General features: G+C 40.9%; 1 protein-coding gene across 1 annotated transcript; it reads left to right on the top strand.

Moving 5' to 3' along the window:
• Positions 1–2,022: 2,022 nt before the first annotated feature.
• Positions 2,023–24,478, top strand: cds2 (CDP-diacylglycerol synthase (phosphatidate cytidylyltransferase) 2). The gene is made up of 13 exons (XM_061766623.1): positions 2,023–2,445; positions 7,908–8,050; positions 8,464–8,560; positions 11,452–11,549; positions 15,042–15,181; positions 15,838–15,896; positions 18,978–19,060; positions 19,265–19,352; positions 19,467–19,535; positions 20,480–20,632; positions 21,726–21,845; positions 21,991–22,094; positions 22,433–24,478. The coding sequence occupies exons 1-13, from the start codon at positions 2,374–2,376 to the stop codon at positions 22,566–22,568; spliced, it is 1,362 nt and encodes a 453-aa protein (XP_061622607.1). The 5' UTR covers positions 2,023–2,373; the 3' UTR covers positions 22,569–24,478.
• The last annotated feature ends 209 nt before the right edge of the window (positions 24,479–24,687 follow it).

Genomic DNA, 24,687 nt, shown 5'->3' on the forward strand with positions numbered 1-24,687 from the left:
TAAATGGAAAACAACAACAACAAAACAGGACTTCTGCATGAACAGGGAGCATGTGGCCCAAGTTAGCACTGGCAGACATTTTTGGCATAACTATACATCTTTTTGTTTTAATTATTATTATTTCATGATAATAATTCACACATTAAAGTAAACATGTCATTTGTTAATTTTAGAATAGGTTAGGAACATAGACCATGAGCGTTTGATCTGTTTCGAGAGAGTATTTAGGTCTTCCTATGTCAGTATGATGAATGCTCCATCTTTCTTGCGTGATACATGAAGAGTAATGACTCAGTAAGGGCCCCGTGAAACGAGGAGACTGACACGGACAGTGCCAGAGAGCAGATTTATTGCAAATTCAGGAGTCCGATCAATGCCGTGGCGTGGGCACATCGTGCGTTGCTTGCTGAAGCAGCGCCCTTGATCTGGCGGTGCCGTTTGTGTGCTGCAGTCAGCAGATTTGTTGCTGTGGGGATGCATATGTAATCGACTCACTCTCCTCCTCCACTGCTCTCTTGAGACTCTTTGGGATACCAATACTATACATGCCAGACAGGACCATTTAATAATAAGCCACCCTTAACATTGATTACATGCTATTGTTTTAGGTGACTTCTTATTGACCAGTGTCACAAGTGACCTTGTGGTGTATACAAAGTGGACGTTTGGGGCGCCTGTTCGTGGAACATTCTTCAATCAAATTTCACAGCATTCCAAATGTACTTAAAAAATGCAAATTGTTAATTTTTAAATGCAGGGCTAATTATTCTATTTAGGTGTCATCTCTCATATCTCCCCCAACATCCCTCCATCCTTCTGTCTGTCTGTCTCCCTAGCTCTCGCCCTCTACCTCCATTGCTATATATAGACTTCTGCATTGCAGATGTCCCACAGCCCTGCAGAACTGGAGGAGCGACTAAAGAGCCCATGCCAAAAATGTACTGTTTTTTTTGTGTAATCCTTTGTCCGAAGTAAGATATTACTAGTGTGGGACGCACAGACGACTGCAGTATGTGTATGCAGGCTGTACACTGCACAATGTCCGACGCGTCACACTGCAGTGAGGATGAGGTGCCACAGTTATAGCCACTGCAGTCGTAATCATTGAGTACTGTAGATATTGAAAAGATTGACTGGATGGGGGGAAAAGTTATAATAAAACTTTCAAAACATTTGTACATTTGTATTACATGTTAAATTAAACAGGTGATAGTTTGGGGCAATATTGTGTACAATTTAGTAAATAACTCACTCAAAAATGCTTTTCTTTAGAAAGACAATTTACAAGTTCACTGCGCAATCTATTCAAGTTATGAATTTTTGCAATAACAACGAATCGATGTCACCCACCCCCATGGGAAGTGCTCAACAAGCAATGCTGTGGGATGTCAGATAATATCGAACCGTTCGAATGTGCAGCTTCGAACCCGCTCCCGCTCATTTCGGTTTGAACGAGCAATTAAGTATTTATAACTATACTCAATGCTGACGCACGAATGAGAACGCGCCAACACAAAAGCTCAAGTTTACAGCACTCAGTGAACTCTTGCTGCCACTTGGTGGTAAAAATTAAAATGACAGTGGACCCCATTTATAATAATAATAATAATAATAATAATAATAATAATAATAATAATAATAATAATAATAATAATAATAATAATAATGAAAAGGGCGGCACGGGGGCCGACTGGTTAGAGCGTCAGCCTCACAGTTCTGAGGACCCGGGTTCAATCCCCGGTCCCGCCTGTGAGGAGTTTGTATGTTCTCCCCGTGCCTGCGTGGGTTTTCTCCGGGCACTCCGGTTTCCTCCCACATCCTAAAAACATGCATTAATTGGAGACTCTAAATTGCCCGCAGGTGTGAATGTGAGTGCGAATGGTTGTTTGTTTGTATGTGCCCTGCGATTGGCTGGCAACCAGTTCAGGGTGTACGCCCCCTCCGGCCCGATGACAGCTGCGATAGGCTCCAGCACGCCCTCGACCCTAGTGAGGAGAAGCGGCTCAGAAAATGGATGGATGGATAATGAAAAGCTTCACACAAGAAGGCCGAGCCGAGATTCAAACTCTCAACTTTAGAACTATGAGGAAGACGTGATAAACACTCAAATACTGTGTTGCCTAGCATACATTATTATTTCATTTTTGCCGAAAAAATTTTGGGCCACTTTTTGCTGCACACATAGGGGGGCACTTAGGGAAAAAGTGGGGAGATTTATTTTGAAAAGCGGAAGTTATGTTCCAATTGCACTTCCTCTTAACTCGGCGGGGTTTGAATGTAAACTAAAACCGTGTAGAATTGCAGGCAGAGGCTATCGTAGTGTCACGGAACCGCAGGACCTTCGCTGTTGTCTTTCGGCCGTGGCTAGCGAAGATGACAGAGCTAAGGCACCGTGGAGCTGCGGACACCGAGGCGACGTTACAACATCAGCCGTCCGAAGACAAGGTAACGTTAGCTTGGACCCGCTCTGCCGTTTCAGCAATGTGATGCTAACACTAGTTAGCCACCTAGCTTTCCGATAGTCCTAATTCATTTAGCACTGGGCTCGCGTTAGTACAGAAAGTCATGCGAAAATTGGAGCGCACGGTGAAACTATGCACGGTCTATTCTACATGTGTCACTCACTGTTCGCCAGTTAAGCACATGCCTATTTGTAAAGGTAGAAATGATCATTTCTTGAGTGCGTTTTGAATTTTACGTCCACGGTGCGCCGCTTGAGAAGGGGGCCGATAGGATTTGCCTGGCAACCGTAGTTTGGCTGCTGCGGACGCGCAGCGTCGTAATGCAACTATTGTTCATGTACACAGGAAGGAAATATGTTTTGTTGTTGTCAAATTGGGGTTAGGTGCTGGAGGGGGCGTGGTGCAGTGATGGATGTGGGCACCGTGATTCAGTTAAAAGCCTTTGCAAAAGTGTCAAATGCATCAGGAACTCACGGTGAGTTACAAAACTATCCCAAAAAACAAATTACCATTTGTTCACACGTTTACTTTCGCTGGAATGTCAAATATTTGTTTTGCAGTTTTTTTTCTTCTTCCCATGGGCCAAACGCTTGCCAGTTCTGAAATATTGGTCCTTCTTAAAAAAAAAAAATCAAAATTATGAAAATACATTTGAACTTACGACGTCAAACATGGTAAATTCTGGAGAGCTGCATGACATTTTTCACATCGGAAATAATGGAAGTAGAAATAATTTGTTTCAGAGACAGACTGTCGCCATCATAAAACCTAATTTTACAAGCAATGTTTTAAGCAACATTTTAACATTCTTGGGGACATATTATGGTAAATTGAGTTTTTAATGTCTTGTCTACAAATAGTTAGGTCCCCTCCACCCATCTAGCCAGCCATCTTTTCTATACCGCTGAGGCCGTCACGCAGTGTGTGTGGTGTTTGGGAAATTTGCATCATTTAAGGAGCAAAAGTGGAAAAAAAGAAATGCAAAAATGGCATGCTAGAGAAGACATTTTGCTGCAACTCCATCCGCCATTACAAGGTTGATGCAATAAATACTTTATAATGACAAATAGCGAGGCCTTTATTAATGATTACAGTTATAGAGTAATGCTTATGTTGTGCAATTAGACAGTATACAGAATTATTGTTATCCTATTACATGATATACTGCAATGACTGTCCCCGTGGTAACGACATCATTTTAAAATATGGATATTTAGATAATCTTTCTGGAAGTGAATTTATATAGGTTAGCACCTGCAGTCATAGCAATAGGCCTGTCATGATAGCAAATTTTTAGGACAATACATTTTCCCAGAAACTATTACGAGAAACGATAGTATCATTGTTTTTTCGTCCCACTGATATAATGATATTAGAGCATAATAATTCAATTACATCCTTTTTAAGAGCAATTAACTTTTAACTCTAGAGACTATTGTATAGGCTTTACAAGATCAGGAGTTTTGGGGCCGATCACCTATCAGCGAGTTTAAAAAAATTATAAACGCTCACCAATCCGATCACAAGATGTAGCAATTTGTCTATTTAAATGACTTGTTCATTTACTGTATACACTTGTATACTTAGTATCTTCAAAAATATTCTCATGTCAGGTCATGTATTCTAATCAGTCAGGTCAAATCAACATTACAACATGACAGAGATAATGGGTGCAGTGTAGTGTACTCATGTGTATTTGATGAAAAAACACAAAATAACAATTGCGGCTAAGCTGCAGTATTATAAAGTTTTTCACAGAGTAGAAATAGTATATGCATGTGAGTATTGATCTTGACGTTGTTGTGCCATTTGTGTTTGAATATTCAATCTTTCAAAGTTTATACCGCAACATCTTTGCAAATTTCTAATTCCCGTATATGGTGTTTCACATTACGTATTAGCTTTAGGCCAGCAGACATTTGTAAGACAAAGCTAGGTGTTTTGTTAAATATTCAATGTGTGAGTCTCTATTTTTTTGTTAGTTTTACAGTACACTTCAACTGGGAGTGTCAATATGGAGGTTGAAGCGAGCACACGTGGGCCCTTTTTGAAAAACTGTTTGCTCTCTGCCAAACTGTACACGGCACGCTCAGGGAGGGCAGAGTAGTATAAGTCAGCTGCTAAAGTGGTATTGGCGTTGTAGTATACGAACATTTTTACGAGTTTGAGTAGAGATGTACAGTATTGGCGCTGGTATCTGTAGATTTTTGTGCAAATAAATTTTTCCCTGGTATTTTGATGAAATTCTGATATATATGACTTTTGGACATTCAACTCTGAGGCTTCCAGTCCAATCAGATTGCTCTGATGTCATTAGTGATGCTACTCACATCCCATAGGGGGGCATACAGTATTTACATGATATTTTCAGATTGATAAATGCTGTGATGCCACTCATTCCTTTCTTTGACACCTCACCTTTGTGACATCTTGTTGAGGAGACAATTTCTAGTCTTTGCATATTTCAAATATGTGAGCTGATGATATTTCAATAAACACTAGTGTGACATTGATCCACCTTGCTCATATTTAGTGCGGCGTAAGTCAAAACAAATGCCATTACTGATGTTGAAACCATGCTGCTACATTTTTAAGGGAATTTAGAGATAATGAATATATGAGTACTATGACAGTGTCGTGTTAAGTATTATATGTATCTTATTCTCATCGGAATCGTTGTTCACAGTTTCCTGGGAATTAGTTTGAATTTCAATAAAATATCTAACTGACGTAAGCTAATCTTTGTATTTTATGGATTGTCTTATTTTATTATTATGTGTCGTATTTTCATTTCAGAACAGTTGACATATTTTTGTCTTATGAACTCTCATTTGAAAACTAAATCACAAGCCTCATTTCCTATTTGTTTTATTTGTGAAGGGCCTACAGTATATTGATATATCATCTTATCATCTTATCATATCATATGGCATCAGTCAAAAGAAAGTGCTCTTTTTTTAATCTTGGGGAATACATTTGACATCCTAAAAACAGAGGAGTGCCAAGTTCACTGCTAACAGGAATAAGTACTTGGGAGGATGGAGGTGTGTTTATGTGAGACAGTGGGCTATTTTTAACTCAAGCATTCTGAAACACGGATATTGTATCCATGGGAACCACCAGCTGTAGAATGGTTACATGCATGTCTTTCTCCATATTAAGAGGATGTATTATAATGGTGTAAAGGAAATTCTATGAATTTTCAAACTGAGAATTTATTATTCTAGCAGGATTTCTTGTAAAACAATATTTTAAATGGGTGTTCTTTGCATCGTGACATTAGCTAGCTGAGTCCTGCCTTTTTTGTTGCCAGTTGCACAGCATACTTTCAGTGGACCATCTGCTCTGTTGTGATGACGCAACTCCTAATTTGGTCACCGGCAGTAGCGGGGTCAGTCACAGTGTGAACAGTTACTTTTTTCTGTTACTGTGTTTCTCACATGATTGTTCAACTGAAGCACAATTATCAGTGAGTTTAGAAGGCATTCCTCTAGTGAGCTGCTTGCTATATAGGTCATTGATGCAGTTCCAAGAAATACTAGTTCCATTTTCTTTTCCAAAGGCAAAAGAAAATATATGCAGTACTCTAATGGCACAGACAACATTAATCCTTAGTGATTCACAAGCTACCTAGACCTACAGACGCTTGAGCATAGGGGTGCAAACTACGGCCCTCGGGCCACATCCGCCCCATTTTTCCATTTCAATCCGCCCCACCAAAGTTTGGTGTAGAATCAAATCATATCAAAATCATGAGTACATTCATTTGACCTTGTCCTTGCACAGTGATTCCAACAGGTGGCGCAGTAGGGACAGTGATACATTGACTTGACTTTGACTGTTCTGTTTTTACTCTGCTACTGCTCTGAACCCATCTTCAACCATGAGTGCGTCAAAGAAAAGAAAAGTCGACAGTGAGTGCTGAGTGTTTAATAGAAAATGGACTTCTAAATACGTTTTCCATTGAAGTCCGGTCAAAGGCTTTGTCTTATTTGCCAAGAAACCATTGCGGTTTTAAAGGAATACAACATCCGCCGTCACTTTTCTACCAAGCATGCTAATTATGCTAACAACCAACCAACGCAGGAACCGATGGCTACGGCTCAGCGGTTAAAATCCAGCTTGCAGTCTCAGCAAAACACCTTTATCTGACAAACTGCCATCCAAGATTCAGTCACAAAGGTTATTTTTTGCTGGCATTCAAACTAACGAAGCCTCTATCCCAAGCGGAGTTTCTGAAATGATGCATGACAGAGACAGCAAGTCCTGAGAGCAAGAACAAATCTGAAAACATTATCTTATCACGAAGGACAGTGACTCGCCGTGTTGAGCTAATTGATGAAGACTTAGCTAACACGCTAAACAAAAAAAACAGAGTCATTTACATTGTATTCCTTGGCACGGGACGAAAGTAATAACATAAAGGAGGATACCGCTCAGCTTTTAATTTTTATCAGAGGGATTAATGACAATTTTGAGATGACCATGGAATGCATGAAGGGGAAAACGCAGAATCCCTGACGGGAAAAACGCATGGAGAGGGTTTGTATGACAGTGTGTCGTAGGTCATCAAGAGGCACCAGCTACCTTGGAGTACGCTCGCCAACATTACCACAGATGGATCGCCAAATCTGACTGGAAAAAACATCGGGGTACTACAAAATATCCAAGAAAGGGTGAAAGAGGACAATTCTGAGCAGGAGGTAATTTTTCTACCCTGCATAATCCACCAGGAAGCACTGTAGTGTAGTAAAGCCAGTTGTAAAGCTTTATTCGTGTGAGGGGACTTAGGCATTGTCAGTTCATTACGTTTCCTGAAGAAACTGATGCTGATCACCAGGACTTGCTTTACCGCTTAAATGTCACTGGTAAAGTTTGGGGAAAGTGTGCCATCGAGTGTGGGAGCTCAAACAGGAGATTATCTCATTTTTGGCACTACTTGAGAAAGCTGACGATTTTCCTGAGGTGAGTGACACAGATTGGCTTTGTGATTTAGCTTTTGCTGTGGACATAGACACACATGAATGAACTGAACATGAAGCTACAAGGGAAAGATCAGTTTGTGCATCAAATGTATACAAACATCAGTGCCTTCAAAACCAAGATAGCCTTTTCTCAAAGCAATGTCATTTGTTCATTTTCCCACACTGGCTACGCTGAAAGAGGCACCTTGACGTGAAAAAATACAGGAAATAACTTGGACGACCAGCATGGAGAATTCTGCTGTCAGTTCTCTGAGCTGAAGTTGGAACTGATTGATACTGTCTGAAAATAGAAGTTCAACTCTCTTAAACTGGATGAGTTTTATGCTTCATTATTGTGGCAATTCAGCTACCTTGCATTTGCCATTCAACTCACAACTTAGTAAAACAATAATATGAATTTTGAGGTAGATCAGGCATGTATGTCACAATTTAATTGCTTCTGTGTGTGTTTTCATTTTAGGGTTCAGACAGTGAGCTGAGGTCGGAAAAAGATGGCGGGTCAGACAGCACCCCCAAAATGGACTCAGGGATCCCCGAGGTGCCAGTGCCACCTGATGACACACCAGAGGTTTTAAATAAAGCCCTGTCCGGACTCTCCTCAAGGTGCATTTAATTTTTTTTTCAAAACTGGGCATGAAAACATATAAATATGTGCCTGTTGCTGCAGCAGTACCCTTCTTTCCGCTGATGTAGCTCTAATCCAGTAACCTAGGTGGTAAATTATAAATTATGTATTTAAAGTCTGTTTTATTCTGAGATGGAATCCTTCAAAAAAAAAAAAAAAAAAAACCTGAAATTAAGAAATGTGTTTTCTGTACTCTTTGATGTATTTGGATAACTGACTAGTCATTGCAATAAAAAGATTTGTGGCTGTCCTGGACATTCGTTGAGAAAAACACAACCCTGCACTTTTGTTGACTGAAACTATGCTGCAAGCCTGATCTACGTTGGGAAGATTTTCGTCTTATCTGTTCTTATTTCAAGAAGCAAAATGTTAATGTTTTCATCTCCTTCAGATGGAAGAACTGGTGGGTTCGAGGGATCCTTACACTTGCTATGATTTCCTTCTTCTTCCTCATCATCTACCTTGGCCCCATGGTGCTTATGATGATTGTAAGTACGGCCGGCAGCAAGTGGCATGGTAACATCATCATGAAAGCTATATAGTGTTGTGCAAAAGTCTTTGGCCACCATTGTCTTTGTTGTTTTAATAAACTTTTCTGCATCACATAAGGAAACGGTATACAGATGCAGATAACGGTATAGCACAAAAACAAATGAGAGATTTTTAGAATTTAGAATTTTGGTTAGGAATCCCAGCCCCGCCTGAATGGGTTTTTGTCTGGGTACTCCGGTTTCGTCCCACATCCCAAAAACATACATGGTAGGTTAATTCTTCTTCTTTTCCTTTTGGCTTGTCCCTTTAGGGGTTGCCACAGCGCGTCATCCTTTTCCATGTAAGCCTATCTCCTGCATCCTCCTCTCCAACACCAACTTCCCTCATGTCTTCCCTCACGACATCCATCAACCTTCTCTTTGGTCTTCCTCTAGCTCTCTCATCTGGCAGCTCCATCCTCATCGTCCTTCCACCAATATACTTACTATTTCTCCTCTGGAGGTGTCCAAACCATCGAAGTCTGCTCTCTCTAACTTTGTCTCCAAAACGTCGAACCTTGGCTGTCCCTCTGAAGAGCTAATTTTTAATTTTATCCAATCTGGTCACTCCAAGAGCGAACCTCAACATCTTCATTTCCGCCACCTCCAGCTCTGCTTCCTGTTGTCTCTTCAGTGCCACTGTCTCTAATCCGTACATCATGGCTGGACTCACCACTGTTTTATAAACTTTGCCCTTCATCCTAGCAGAGACTCTTCTGTCACATAACACACCTGACACCTTCCTCCACCCGTTCCAACCTGCTTGGACCCGTTTCTTCACTTCCTGACCACACTCACCATTGCTCTGGACGGTTGACCCCAAGTATTTAAAGTCCTCCACCCTTGCTAGCTCTTCTCCCTGTAGCCTCACTCTTCCCCCACCACCCCTCTCATCCATGCACATATATTCTGTCTTACTTTGGCTAATCTTCATTGCTCTGCTTTCCAGTGCATGCCTCCATCTTTCTAACTGTTCCTCCACCTGCTCCCTGCTTTCACTGCAGATAACAATGTCATCTGCAAACATCATGGTCCACGGGGATTCCAGTCTAACCTCATCTGTCAGCCTGTATCCATCACCACTGCAAACAGGAAGGGGCTCAGGGCTGATCCCTGATGCAGTCCCGCCTCCACCTTAAATTCCTCTGTCACACCTACAGCACACCTCACCACTGTTCTGCTGCCCTCGTACATGTCCTGTATTATTCTAACATACTCCACTCCAGACTTCCGCATGCAGTACCACAGTTCCTCTGGGTACTCTGTCATAGGCTTTCTCTAGATCTACAAAGACACAATGTAGCGCCTTCTGACCTTCTCTGTACTTTTCCATCAACATCCTCAACGCAAATAATGCATCTGTGGTACTGTTTCTCGGCATGAAACCGTACTGCATGGTAGGTTAATTGAAGACTCTAAATTGCCCGTAGGTGTGAATGTGAGTGTGAATGGTTGTTTGTTTATATGTGCTCTGTGATTGGCTGGCAACCAGTTCAGGGTGTACCCACCTCCTGCCCGAAGATAGCTGGGATAGGTTCTGTCACTCCCGCCACCCTTGTGAGGATAATGGATGGATTGTTAGGATCTGGATAAAGGTGTGGCTACAGATATTCATCTGGCACTGCCTATTCTGGTAGTTAGCAGATTACTCTATAGTGTCTATAAAGTAACCTGCTAACAAATGGACTGATTTAAAATAATCATGCGCTCTGTGATTATTATTACTAGCAGAGCCATCCAAACTAGAACTAGCAGACATTCCAACAGCTTCTTCCCTCTTGCCATCAACTTCTTAAACACCTAACCTACAATTCCATTACAACATGTTGGCAATTTTTTGCCTTGAGTTTGTTGTCACATTTCTGTCGGGCCAATTATACATTACTCGTGCATTCAATGTAGTAGTCTCGCCACGCTGCACTATTTGCATATCTGTTGTTGACCAATACTGGCCACTCATGCCAGAGGAGCATCTGCTCCATTTGCACACTGATTGAGGAGTATCTGCAACATTTGTGCAATCAACAATGTCCCAGATTATCGCACTACTCGCTTGAAGTCTCGGCGCCCTTTGCACAATGGTCATTGCACCGGACTATTGCAATATTAGTCTTTCAAACCGCTCTAAGTGCTAAAGGGCATCTTTTTGCACAATTGTCCCAACAACAAAAAATGTACCGGCATTACCAGATAACTAGCAACCCTTTACTGCTCAGTGACTGTTTTTTGTCAATGTCTTTATGTCTCAAAAGTGTTCTCAATCAATTGACTGTCTGTTGTCGTACTAGAGCGGCTCCAACTACCGGAAACAAATTCCTTGTGTGTTTTTTGGACATACTTGGCAAATGATGATTCTGATTCTGATTATTTTTACACCACTGCAAACAGTTCAGCCTTGGCGGAGGTCTGCACTCTTTATCATGCAAACCCCAAATTCAGTGGACATTGTGTAAAATGTCAATAAAAACTGAATAAATGATTTGCTATTCCTTTTCAACTAATATGAATTCAAAATGAGAGAATATTTTCACAAAAGCTTAAGTTCATCACTCTGAACATTTTAATATCTTGTCGTTGTAGTGTATTCAATTGAATGTAAAGGTTGAAAAGGATTCACAAAAATCACTGTAGTCTGTTTTTATTTAGGATTTACACAATTTCCCATATTCATTTGAATCGGAGTTTGTATTTACAGATGACTATGGCTGGATTTTTTTACACTGTAGGTTCAGTGCCCAATTCCGATTTAATGCTTATGTGATTTTCTACTTCGAATCAAATAATTTCTAATGCTTCATTAATATATGTCACCATGTGCCTCCCTTGTAATTGGCTGTTTCCTTGTATAGGTCCTGTGTGTTCAGATAAAATGCTTCCAAGAAATCATCACCATTGGTTACAGCGTTTACCACTCGTATCATCTGCCATGGTTCAGGACACTGAGTTGGTGAGATCTTACACATACAGAACAAAATCACATGTTTTGCATCATGTACAACCCCAATTCCAAAGAAGTTGGGACATTGTGTTAAACATAAATAAAAACAGAATACAATGATTTGCAAATCATGTTCAACCTATATTTAATTGGATATACGACAAAGACAAGATATTTAATGTTCAAACTGATAAATTCGATTATTTCTAGCAAATAATCATTAACTTAGAATTTTATGGCTGCAACATGTTCCAAACAAGCTGGGACAGGTGGCAAAAAAGAGGAATGCTCATCAAACACCTGTTTGGAACATCCCACAGGTGAACAGGCTAATTGGGAACAGGTGGGTGCCATGATTGGGTATAAAAGGAGCTTCCCTGAATTGCTCAGTCATTCACAAGCAAAGATGGGGCGAGGTTCACCTCTTTGTGAACAAGTGCGTGAGAAAATAGTCGAACAGTTTAAGGACAATGTTTCTCAACGTACAATTGCAAGGAATTTAGGGATTTCATCATCTACGGTCCATAATATCATCAAAAGGTTCAGAGAATCTGGAGAAATCACTGCATGTAAGCGGTAAGGCCGAAAGCCAACATTGAATGCGCGTGACCTTCGATCCCTCAGGCGGCACTGCATCAAAAACAGACATCTATGTGTAAAGGACATCACCACATGGGCTCAGGAACACTTCAGAAAACCAATGTCAGTAAATACAGTTCGGCGCTACATCCGTAAGTGCAACTTGAAACTCTACTATGCAAAGCAAAAGCCATTTATCAACAACACCCAGAAACGCCGCCAGCTTCTCTGGGCCCGAGCTCATCTAAGATGTACTGATACAAAGTGGAAATGTGTTCTGTGGTCCGATGAGTCCACATTTCAAATTGTTTTTGGAAATTGTGGACGTCGTGTCCTCCGGGCCAAAAAGGAAAAGAACCATCCAGACTGTTATGGACGCAAAGTTCAAAAGCCGGCATCTGTGATGGTATGGGGCTGTGTTAGTGCCAATGGCATGGGTAACTTAACATCTGTGAAGGCACCATTAATGCTGAAAGGTACATACAGGTTTTGGAGAAACATGCTGCCATCCAAGCAACGTCTTTTTCATGGACACCCCTGCTTATTTCAGCAAGACAATGGCAAACCACATTCTGCACTTGTTACAACAGTGTGGCTTCGTAGTAAGAGAGTGTGGGTACTAGACTAGCCTGCCTGCAGTCCAGACCTGTCTCCCATTGAAAATGTGTAGCTCATTATGAAGCGTAAAATACGACAATGGCGACCCTGGACTGTTGAACAGCTGAAGCTGTACATCAAGCAAGTCCTCTGTTCCCAAACGTTTATTGAATGTTGTTAAAAGAAAAGGTGATGTAACATGTAAACATGACCCTGTCCCAGCATTTTTGGAACGTGTTGCAGCCATAAAATTCTAAGTTAATGATTATTTGCTAAAAACAATAAAGTTGATCAGTTTGATCATTAAATATCTTGTCTTTGTAGTGTATTCAATTAAATGCAGGTTGAACATGATTTGCAAATCATTGTATTCTGTTTTTATTTGTGTTTAACACAACGTCCCAACTTAATTGGAATTAGAGTTGTATATGAAACCTTTTTTTCTTATCATATTGTTTCATATTTTTTCTATTTTGTTGCAGATTTGCTGAGGTTTGTTATCTGAACTGTTTTAAATATTGAGAGTAGTTGTAGATTTTAAGTGAATCAACAAGTAAAGGACAGATGCAGTGCAGTGTTACCCACAGGACCGGAATCTATTTGTGATGGTGGGTATCGGGCGGATGGTGTTGTTGAACTTAAACGAACACTTACCAATGATCTTATAATAAATTTACATATTTAAATAAAAATACAAACGCCTAAATAAATAAATACATAATTGCAAAGAAATTAATAATATAAAATCAAGCACATACAGGGCTCTACACAAACGTTTCCATTGGTAGCACTGGACCATGCATGATGTGTAATCTTCCGTAATTGGCATACCGTAGCTTTGTATATAATAATGATTGACAGTGACTCGAGTCATATCTGCAAAATATTTTAGTGTGAATATGAAGCTTGTCTGCACCAAGCAGTGGCTGACTTAACAGGTCCTTTCTTTTATCCATCCATCCATTTTCAACACCACTTATCCTGGTTAGGGTTGCACGGTGCTGGAGCCTATCCCAGCTGACTTCGGGCGAAAGGCGCACTACACCCTGAACTGGTCTCCAGTCAGTCGCAGGGCACATATAGACACGGAGAACCCTTCACACTCACATTCACACCGTCACTGAGTGGGAACTGAACCCACGCTGCCTGCAGGCGAGTGGACCACTACACCATCAGTGACTCCATTTCTTTTATATAATTTCAAAAGACATAATGGATACATGTTCGGATGAAAGCAAAGCATACAAAAGGCATGCATGGGTTTGTATGTATTCATGTATTGTTTTTTTAAAATGTATTAATGTATTTATTTTTTTTTACTTTTCAAAAATGCTGTACTTAAATTAAGCAAATACTTATTTTGGAACTTTTTCAAATTAACTTGTGGGTTTACAGTATGAGTCCCGTGGCAGTATGAAGTGGGACGCGGGGCTGACGCTGTCTTATATTTAGTGGACATGAGACCTCACAGTTGCATATATACCCTTATTTGTTTCACAAAGATCATTTATATAACTTTTAAACTGTACAATTGTGGACAAAGGAGTCAACGAAGTTGGGTTATATATGGGGGGGGGGGGAGACTCGGCGTGCTCTGCGCTGCAGCTTTGGTTCGCTATCCGTTATAATCTTCGCTGTGTCACCCAAACTCAAAAGGTTCTGAAGACCGTATGTAGGCTTTGCACAACATGGTGGCGTTTCCAAGCAAAAATACACACAAATGCAAACAAAAACATCACCGAGTATGCTGTGACGAGACACCTTTACGCCGGCTGGAGCAGCGTCACTGCCGTGGTGAAGGCTCGATACTGTCTCCAATGTCAATTGCTCTGATACCAGAATATCGATTCCCAAAATTAAATATTGATCCTTTTGATACTTCAGTCATTTGAGGGACTGTATTTTCAAGTATCATATGCGAAGGACACACAAAAGGAGCACATCGCGCCACAATTTCCGCGCAGCAAAAGCCAAAATCTACGCCCCTCCACAAATAAAGGTATATGTGGGAAACCTGGCAATGACATACTGTACTTTAGGAGTTCAGATCTGTATTCCTTGTTAGTTCTTAGTCTGCTAGTAGATATCATAACCATCCCCTGTCGTGCCATGAAAAATGGAAACTCCTTACTTGCAGATTAGTTAGTCTGCAGCTAACTGGTGAAGGATTTCTAATGACTAAAACTTTCCTTCCTGAATCTCTGCTCAGAATTCAGTGTCTTCCCATTGGGCATGATGCTTTGCAGTTTCTTTCTGTCGGGATACTGAAAGCATGCTGCTGTCATAAAGCTTGTGCGATTAGTGTATCACTGCTCTTTCCGACAGGTACTTCCTGCTCTGCGTCAATTACTTCTTCTACGGTGAGACCGTCACAGATTACTTCTTCACACTGGTGCAAAGGGAAGAACCTCTTCGCATCCTCAGCAAATACCATCGCTTTATCTCCTTTGCCCTCTACCTCACAGGTACAACACTTGACACACATCTTCATTTCCAATACTTATTGGCGATCCGTCTAATCCATTTCAATGTCGCGTTAGTGGAGTGCAACCACCAAGATTTCTCAAGCGTACCGACCTGATACTATAGTATTGTGGGGCTGCCCAGTTTCGAATGGGTTAGCAGACATGTGTATAGTTTTCTTACTGTAATTTACCATGCTATAATTTATTCTCATAAAATACTGTACTGTTATCAGAAAGTGGCTTTGAGTTGTCAAGGGTGTACTCTGAGGGTGCCACGCATGGATTCCCATTTGAAAGAATGTCCAAAATAGACCCTTGTATTAGATCAACTGGAAAGTCTTTTCTCTTCATCCATGGAGGATTTCAGGCTCAGGGGAAAAAAAGAACCATAGAAGCTGGCAAATTTTTAATAAGAGCTGATAAGAGACAAGTGATTTGTATTTCCAATATAATGCTGCTGTACAAGGACACCTTCTCTTCAGTCCTTAAACTATTAATAGAATGGAGCAACCTTGGGACACTCTGCTGCATATCACCATTGGATTTTAGCTAAGGTCAAACTCAAATTAGTCAGTTTGTCTAAAGATGACCTGTATTCTGACTTAATTAATCTGCCTCTAATGGGCATTGCATTGATGACCATGTTCACACTTTAGGTTTCTGCATGTTTGTGCTGAGTTTGGTGAAGAAGCACTACCGCCTTCAATTCTACATGGTAAGTAGCATCCGGCTTCTTCTTAGCCCTTCACCCTTAGGGATGCTGGGTTATTAATGAGGGCTGCAAGAGGGAATCGGTTTCTGGAGGCGTGGGGAAGTGGTTGTCCCAGAAATCATGGACAGCCTGTCATCTCAATTGAAAACAAACCAGACACCATGCATGTACTCAACAGCCATTCAGTCATTTCCAGCATTTCTTTAGGTTGTTGATGTGGAGCTTCTAGCTCCTCCTCTCTGGCAATTTATTTTAAGTGTTGTCCTCGTGCGTGTTTTTTAATATATTATTTTTATTTATTTATTAGTGTTTTTAATTTGCTTCGGGATCAGAATGATCATTTCTTGCTCTTGTCTGTCCTTGGTTTGTTTAGACAGAATTAGACATTCTTAGTCAAGATGTTGAGAAACTGGTCTACTGTAAATTTATGGTTGACTGAAGGTTTTTAGGAAAAACAAACAAACCCCAAATCAAGCAACATAATTTCCTACTTTTAGTTCATATCAGGCGGCACGGTGGATGACTGGTTAGAGCGTCAGCCTCACAGTTCTGAGGACCCGGGTTCAATCCCCGGTCCCGCCTGTGTGGAGTTTGCATGTTCTCCCCGTGCCTGCGTGGGTTTTCTCCGGGCACTCCGGTTTCCTCCCACATCCCAAAAACATGCATTAATTGGAGACTCTAAATTGCCCGTAGGTGTGACTGTGAGTACGAATGGTTGTTTGTTTGTATGTGCCCTGCGATTGGCTGGCAACCTGTTCAGGGTGTACCCCGCCTCCTGCCTGATGTTAGCTGGGGTAGGCTCCAGCACGCCCGCGACCCTAGTGAGGAGAAGCGGCTCAGAAAATGGATGGATGGATGGATAGTTCATATCAGTTTTGAATTAACAGCGTGTTTCATGTCTTGCATACATGCAAAGCAGTCGCCTTTCGGCGAAATTCGCCATTTTGAACTCAGAACAGACCATTTACGTGAATCGTATAGATCTGATGAGTTTTTCATGGGGGTGTTGCCGTCGCTGAATTCATAGGCTGTTTTGTACTCCTTGAATGCTGGCAGCTAGATCCATTCCACACATCCACCATCCACACACACATGTAATTTCTGAATATTACTCCGCGGCGGAGTCATATGCGAGTGCATTGGTCTGAGGTTCCGCCTGTGTGCTCGGGACCTGCTTTGGATACGTCACATGAGTTGACGAGACCAGAAAAAACACTTCCGCTGCTAAGAAGTAACGGTACGTGTACTCCGGTACAATGATCTAAATGTCGCTCGCTAATTTTATTTATCAATTACTGCTTATTCATCAACTATTTCGTGCGTGAGACTACGACTTCAACTTCCACATCGTCGTCGTTACCATGAAGGCAACGGCGCGCGCCTCGTTTTTACATTGATCCATTCATCCATCCATTTTCTGAGCCGCTTCTCCTCACTAGGGCCGTGGGCGTGCTGGAGCCAGGAGGTGGGGTACACCCTGAACTGGTTGCCATCCAATCGCAGGGCACATACAAACAAACAACCATTCGCACTCACATTCACACCTGCGGGCAATTTAGAGTCTTCAATTAACCGACCATGCATGTTTTTGGGATATGGGAGGAAAACGGAGTACCCAGAGAAAACCCACGCAGGCAAGGGGAGAACATGCAAACTCCACACAGGCGGGACGGGGGATTGAACCCCGGTCCTCAGAACTGTGAGGCTGACGCTCTAACCAGTCATCTACCATTCCACCTGTGTTCATTGAGACGAACAAAAACAACAGCGTTCATTTATTGTAGTCTGGCAATGTCTGCCCAAACGTGGATATTTCAGCTCACTTATAACTTGAGAAAACACTGTGCAGTAAATTGCAAATGTTTTTGTTATTTTTTATTGTTTGTGTTATTAACTCAGTATTTGAGTAATAATTATTTCACTGTGCAGTTTTTACTCTTAAGTAATTTTTTGGAGGACTCCATTTTACTTTTACTTGAGTCACATTATTGTCGAGTAACAGTACTTACTTGAGTACAATATTTGGGTACTCTACCCACCTCTGGAGCGGACACCCTCCATTGCTTCTCTTACGTTCAAGCAACATTTTTGTTCATCAGATCAGCCAGTGTCGTATTTGTTGCACTGGTCTTTTGTATTTTCGCGTTGAGGTGCTGCGGGTCGTGGCCCTAGTTGCGGAACCGCGAAGCACACGTAACATCGGCGACAAGAGTTGATCCGCTAGTACATCTTGTATTAATTAGGAAACGCGCCTACAATTATCCAATTAGTTTACGGATGTTAATGTTAAATGTATTAATTGATGGAGCGATGTTAGGGATTATGTCACAACACAGAATGAACTAACTTCAGAAATGGGCAATAAAAACTGAAAAATAATGTACTTAATGTTTTCCTGGAGGATGCATTTGGGATTAGCCTTTGAAGTTGGTAATAGTGAATAATGAAGTGAAACAGACAACGATTTTAGTCAATTCTCTTCCAGAATGAGAGTGCTTAAAGAGGAAGATGCTTTTCATGTGGCACAGCTTGAAGCAGGCATCGGGTGCAGGTGGGGATGGGCCTGGCTCTAGTTGGAGGCCAAAACAAAAAAAGCAAAGAAATGAGGCAAATTTAATTTAAATCATAAATTTGTACATCAACAAATGTAAATGTTTTTCTGCGTGAAGAAAATGTGTTTATTTTGCCTTATTGTACTCTTCAGAGTCTTCCAGATTGCTTAATTTATGTTAAAATCAAAAAAATTCTCTGCGGGGGCTCGAGAGATCCCCCCCCCAGACCCTCCCTACAATGATTTTTTTTTTTTTTTTGGTCACCTTTTTCATACCTTTGGTGTTTGCATGTCTGGTGTTGCTCAAATCATCGTGTATGTACAACATTTTGACGAGCATTACAGTTGGATGCAAAAATAACTACAGTGGAACCTCAATAGAACGGACTAATAGGGGCAGCGGGTTGTCTGATATAGGCGATTGTCCGTTACATTGAAGCACTTTTTTTAGGCCATTTGCACCCATATCACTGTACTGTTCATGCAAAGTAATGAGTATGTCGCAAACCTCTTCATTTGTCTTTTTCCATCAGTTTGGGTGGACTCATGTGACTTTGCTGATTGTGGTGACTCAGTCTCACCTCATCATTCACAACCTGTTTGAAGGAATGATTTGGTATGTATACAGTCCTCCTCCACTGCACTGTACAAGTTGAGTTGTACTAGCAGAAAATGTAACGCCTTGAAGATGTTTTGAATTGTAGCTTTAGAATCAGTCTGACACGCTCGCTTTGTCCTTTTGACTTTGTTCCAAGTCAAAAGGTTGACTTGGAACAAATTTGAAACATAAGTTTTATTCTCGTCATTCCTTTGTCGATAGGTTTATCGTGCCGATTTCCTGTGTGATCTGTAATGATATTATGGCCTACATGTTTGGTTTCTTCTTCGGCCGCACCCCCCTCATTAAGGTTGGTCGACTGAGCGCACTTTGCAAATCTCTTCTTTCGTGTTTTATGCGAAACAAGCAATGTTACATATGTATTCATAAGCTATTCTACACACATTTACTGTATCCTCTACAGCTGTCGCCAAAGAAGACATGGGAGGGATTCATCGGTGGATTCTTCGCTACCATTTTGTTTGGCATCATGGTGATTTTATATTTTTGTATTTTTTTTAGCCTTTGTAGACAACTGGAAATAATTGTCTAACTCTGTGTCTCTGTTTGAAACCTGACACGTAGCATCCATTATTATCAGTAATTCCTATTGAGAAAGCACAGTTTTTTCCCAGAAAGCTTTGGTTCAGGTTACCAAAATATCTGATCCATATCATACATTTTTGGGCACTTTTGATTTGGGATACCAGCAGGAGTGGTATGGTACCTTAGGTGGAGTTTAGGGACACTGCAACCTGTTTATTGGTTGAGAGACAATTGTCGTAATACAACAACAGAAAAGGAGTTGGAATAGCACGCAGTGTGCATTTTTCATAAAGCTTGTCTTCGTGTTATTGAATACAAAATTATAATTGTAAACCGCTAGAAGATGAAAGAGCACCAAATGCTGGATGTCCTCCATTATTTTCCTTTTCTTTGTTAAATTCATTCGTGGGTGACACTGTGTGCATTGTTGTGATGTCACGGTGTTTTCGTAATAGCTGCCATCATCCTCACTCGCCTTGGCCCATTTGCACTGGCAATCTAAGCTGTCATTTTCACGACTTGCTGCCCTGTGTGTAAGTTACCGATGTGGGACATTTAGTTTAAAGTCAACCCGGGAATTTGCAGGCTTCTGTCGTAATGTCAGAGGTGCAACATGGCCAGAATTTGAAGTTTGACACTCTCGGCTCACTGTCAATGATCCTTTTTGTTGAAAGCTATCGTCGCTGAGGATGCCACAAAAGAAATTGTGTGAGAGTGGCTGCTGTTAAAAAAAACTATTTTATAGCATGGCGGGAACCTGGCTTCACTATTTATAGCTTTTTGTTATTATGATAAGTCCAGCCACCTCATTGTCAAAAGTCAGGACATTTGTCTGTCATCAGATCAGTTGATTGATTGGGAAGTAATTTGAAGCCTTGATTTTCCTCACAGCTCTCCTACGTGATGGCAGGCTACCGCTACTTTGTATGTCCGGTAGAGTTCAACAACGATTCCAACAGTTTCCAGGTGGACTGCGAGCCGCCTGAACTTTTCCAGCTTCAGGACTACACCCTTCCCAGCATCCTGGAGTCTATCACTGGATGGGTAAGTCCACAACATTTGAAATACCAAAATAAAGATGGTTGTGTTGGAGAGAGTCTCAAACACCAAACCCTCAGACTTTGAGGAGCAAGTTTTGCCACAAACATAATCATCTTTGTGTTCTGTACAAATTAAGTGGTACCTTTTTATTTATTAGTGTCCTGACTTAGAGTTTTTCGAGTTACAAGTCTTCAATTTTTTTATTGCTTTGTGTTGCAAGCCAAAATTTGACTTCTGAGCTATCTTCAGATACGCTGCTGCCCAAGTGGAGTTCTTAAAAAAAAAAAAAAAAAAAAAAAGGCAGAATTAAAAGGTGCTGCAATGCCGTCAGGCAAGGAGAGCCCCAGTCGCCGATGCTCTTTCAGCTGTTAAGGGAACAGGGCAAACACCGAAACACCCAAATAGAAAATGAGAACCTTTAAACTTTAAAGGCACACATCGAACACACCAACATTTAACACTACAAAGCGTACAGTAATGAAACTTGATAAAACAAGTTTTTTACAGTGTCTTATGTTTTATTAGCGCTACGAACAACTGAGTGGTGATTCGGATTCACTTGCCAGTCCACTCAAAAAAACAAATCCTGAATCATAATTTTGACTTTTGAATCAAAGAATAACACCGTCCATATTTTATTCTGATAAGAGCTGCAATGCGGCAAAGCTGCATTACTTTCTTTGTTTACGTCCACCACCATTTGGACTTACTGCGTATGCACATATGCACATCGAGTTCATTACTGTAGCCGATCCCATGGATCACGGAGCCGTACTCTCCCCGGAGACGACAATTTCTGCGGAACGAGGCGTCTGTCAGCTGTGACCGAGGAGCTCCGCAGATGTTTGTGGCAGACTGTGACCATGGCGGATAAATTGGATAAAGTTATGCATCATTCTTTCAACACATCGTGGCAGATGATCGACAAGAGTGGATTTTTAGGGGCTTGAGCGGATTTTCCAGCGGATGTCATTATTATAAATTCTAATGAGAGAAATAGATTTGATGTTGGAGCTTCTTTCACGAAACTAATTGTCTCTGAAGTTGTAGCATCGCTGACTGTTTCCATCTAATCATGTACCACTTGTGTCTGCAGACCACAGTTCGTCTCTACCCATTCCAGATCCACAGCATCGCTCTGTCCACATTTGCCTCCATCGTCGGACCCTTTGGTGGTTTCTTTGCCAGCGGCTTTAAGAGGGCCTTTAAGATAAAGGTACTCTACTAAGTTAGCACGGCCTGGCCTTGGGCTTGGATCGCAATACGTTCATGTATTCTGCTGACATTTACAGTAAATTGAACATGCGAATTCTGTACACTTGCTTGCCAAGGAAAAGCACAATAAATGTCTTATTTTCCAGGATTTTGCCAACACTATTCCAGGGCACGGTGGCATAATGGACCGATTCGACTGCCAGTACCTCATGGCCACATTTGTAAATGTCTACATTGCTAGTTTCATCAGGTAAACACTATAAAATATTTGTTTCAAACTATGGTCATGACAAGCCTTGACAAAGTCTTAGCTGCAGGGGATCGGGACTGAGCACTGCCGCAAACAGTGAAATCTGTGATCATTGATTCGTCCCCTCACAAAAAAGGTTTCTATTTGCCTTATCCATACCACAAGATGGCGCCAAAGTACTACCTTTGTCTAAACAGAGCTCCTCAACACACGTCAATATAGTTCCTTGGCACCAAGATGTGTAGTAAGAAGTAATACTTGTATTGCTTTGGCCTGAGTTTGGCACGTCCTTTCACATAGGGCTCGTGCATGATTGGCATGATTTCTGTTCCCCTCAGGGGCCCCAACCCCAGCAAGGTTATCCAACAGCTCCTGGCCCTTCGCGCAGACCAGCAGCTCTACATCTTCAATTCTCTAAAGGCTCACCTAACGGAGAAGGGCTTGCTCCCCGCGCTGGAGGAAGCGGCTGCCTAGAGCTGTCCACAGCCAGTATCGGCTTGTGGTGGAGGGAGGCACATGGAGGCTCTGTGGGAGACTCAAAATGCTTTTCAGTGAGCAAAAAAAGGAAAAAAATAGGCACACTTGTTTCATTCTTTTTTTGAATGTGGCTATGAGTTGTGTGCATCCATACTATATGTGAATCACGTTACACAAGCGTTTCTTCTAGGTTCAAGTACTGTACATCTTTCCATCCAAACCTTTCAATCTATTCCCACTGTTTTTTTTAACAGTATTTGTCTGTTATACATTTCCGCCTATTCACAATATTATCTGTATACCTTAATTGTGTGTTGACATTTTATTGTGCATCTTTTCTTTTTATGCACTGCTCTCAATCGTGTCACTTACTGTATTTTTACCTCCTCTTTTGAGGTTTTTGGTTGTGATTCTTATTTATACAGTTTTTTTTTTATATATATATGAGCTACGTTCAGCTATATCTGGGAGTTTCTTTTATTTAAACAATAGTTGATCATAACTGTTACATCTACTGTAAGTATATTTAACGGTCTTTTCAATGCCATTTATCATTTCACGACCTTAACCACATCATGCGTTATGTTCTGTCACGTAAAAAAAAAAAAAGTCTGAATGAATTGGCAGGACCAGGTGCTGTTATGTGATTTCCATCTTTAGTTTGAGGAGGACCTCTAAAAGTCAATGCAGCACCACGCGTGGCGTCACTGACACTTTCTATAATAACCGCATGAACACGAACAGCTTGTTTTTGTTGGACATTTAGCTTTTGTTGTGCTGACATTTTGATCAGGACGTGTCAATGTTTTTTACATTGTTATATTGGCTGTCAGTGGTAATTGTGATGCTCCTTACAATGCTCAAAGGGAACATTTGGATCCTTTCATCACTGCCATCGTCTGCTTGAACTCGTGCTGAGATCAGAATTCCAGAGCAGATACTGACTGTTTTTTTTAAACAACCAGTGGCTGAAAGGAAGGTTTATTAACAGTTCAGTAAATGCTGCCGGCACAAGTGTTATGTTGATTGGTTAAATTGAGTCTTATTTTGCATTTTTAAGTATTTTCCCACAGTTTTAGATGTGCCACTACTGCCACTCCAAATATATTTGTAGTTTGTAATTGGAGAAAATGCAACAGAAATGTAATTTGTTATAACGTAAGGTTACATTCACTTCCATTTAAAGTAAAATTATTTTTATATCTGCTTTCTTTCTGAGACTTGACCAGTAATAAAGCGTTCTGGCAAATAACTCAAAAATAAGATTGGTGTTATTCGACACTCATTTAAAATAACCTTTCAGTGCTGCAAAGCTAGTATGGTATTCATGCCTTTTCAATTAACCCAGCCAAAAATAGAATAGAAGCTACACAGAATGCTGTTGTGTCCTTTCATCAGGATTATTTTGTTGTTGTTACAGCGTTTGTGTTCGTGTGGTTTTTCTCAAGCCGTCTTTGTTCGAGGCGGCCACTAGAGGGAGGCAGAGTACCCGTCGTCTGCTGATGTTAGAAGAAACATTTGACCAGTGACAATTTATATATATATATATATATATATTATAGTTCTTCCTCATAGCACATAGAGGCAGACTAAAGACATAAATGCTAGTTTAACTAGATTCAATAGGAAGATCGGATTTGTGTGCCACCCAGGAAGCCATTTTGGACCATAATGACAATTCTGCCAAGCAGGACCTTTTATTAGAATGTATTACAGTGGCGCAACATATTGTTCGCTCGCCTTCAAGGACATTTCATTGTGTGGCTCTTCTATAAATTTATATATGTTCTATTATTCTTAGGCAGTGGAGTGCTTTGTGTTGTATATTTGTCAATAGAAAGAAACGTACTCTTGATGCTAAAATGTACTTTGCCTTGTCTGAAAATAAAAAGATAAAAGCTATTGCACACGTGGTTTCTTCTCGTGTATTTAAAAAAAACAATATCCATAGCACAATGCAGCATATTTGCTGATCTATGACATTCCGTTGCATTTATTTTGTGCAAAGGAATCCACTTGACATCATCAGCATCACTGAAGGAGTCAAACCAAAACATGACTTCATTGTACAGCATTAATGGAATTGAATCATCTCGAAAGATATACAAAACAAGTC

This window comes from Phyllopteryx taeniolatus, chromosome 3 (assembly GCF_024500385.1).
Source record: "Phyllopteryx taeniolatus isolate TA_2022b chromosome 3, UOR_Ptae_1.2, whole genome shotgun sequence".
In the NCBI taxonomy this organism is placed as follows: Eukaryota; Metazoa; Chordata; class Actinopteri; order Syngnathiformes; family Syngnathidae; genus Phyllopteryx; species Phyllopteryx taeniolatus.

Excerpts from the sequence above, each read along its gene's own strand:
- cds2 (XM_061766623.1), top strand. The coding sequence starts at position 2,374 with ATGACAGAGCTAAGGCACCGTGGAGCTGCGGACACCGAGGCGACGTTA. Across the intron at positions 8,561-11,451 it reads CCATGGTGCTTATGATGATT|GTCCTGTGTGTTCAGATAAA; the intron begins GTAAGTACGGCC and ends TTCCTTGTATAG. Across the intron at positions 21,846-21,990 it reads AGAGGGCCTTTAAGATAAAG|GATTTTGCCAACACTATTCC; the intron begins GTACTCTACTAA and ends CTTATTTTCCAG.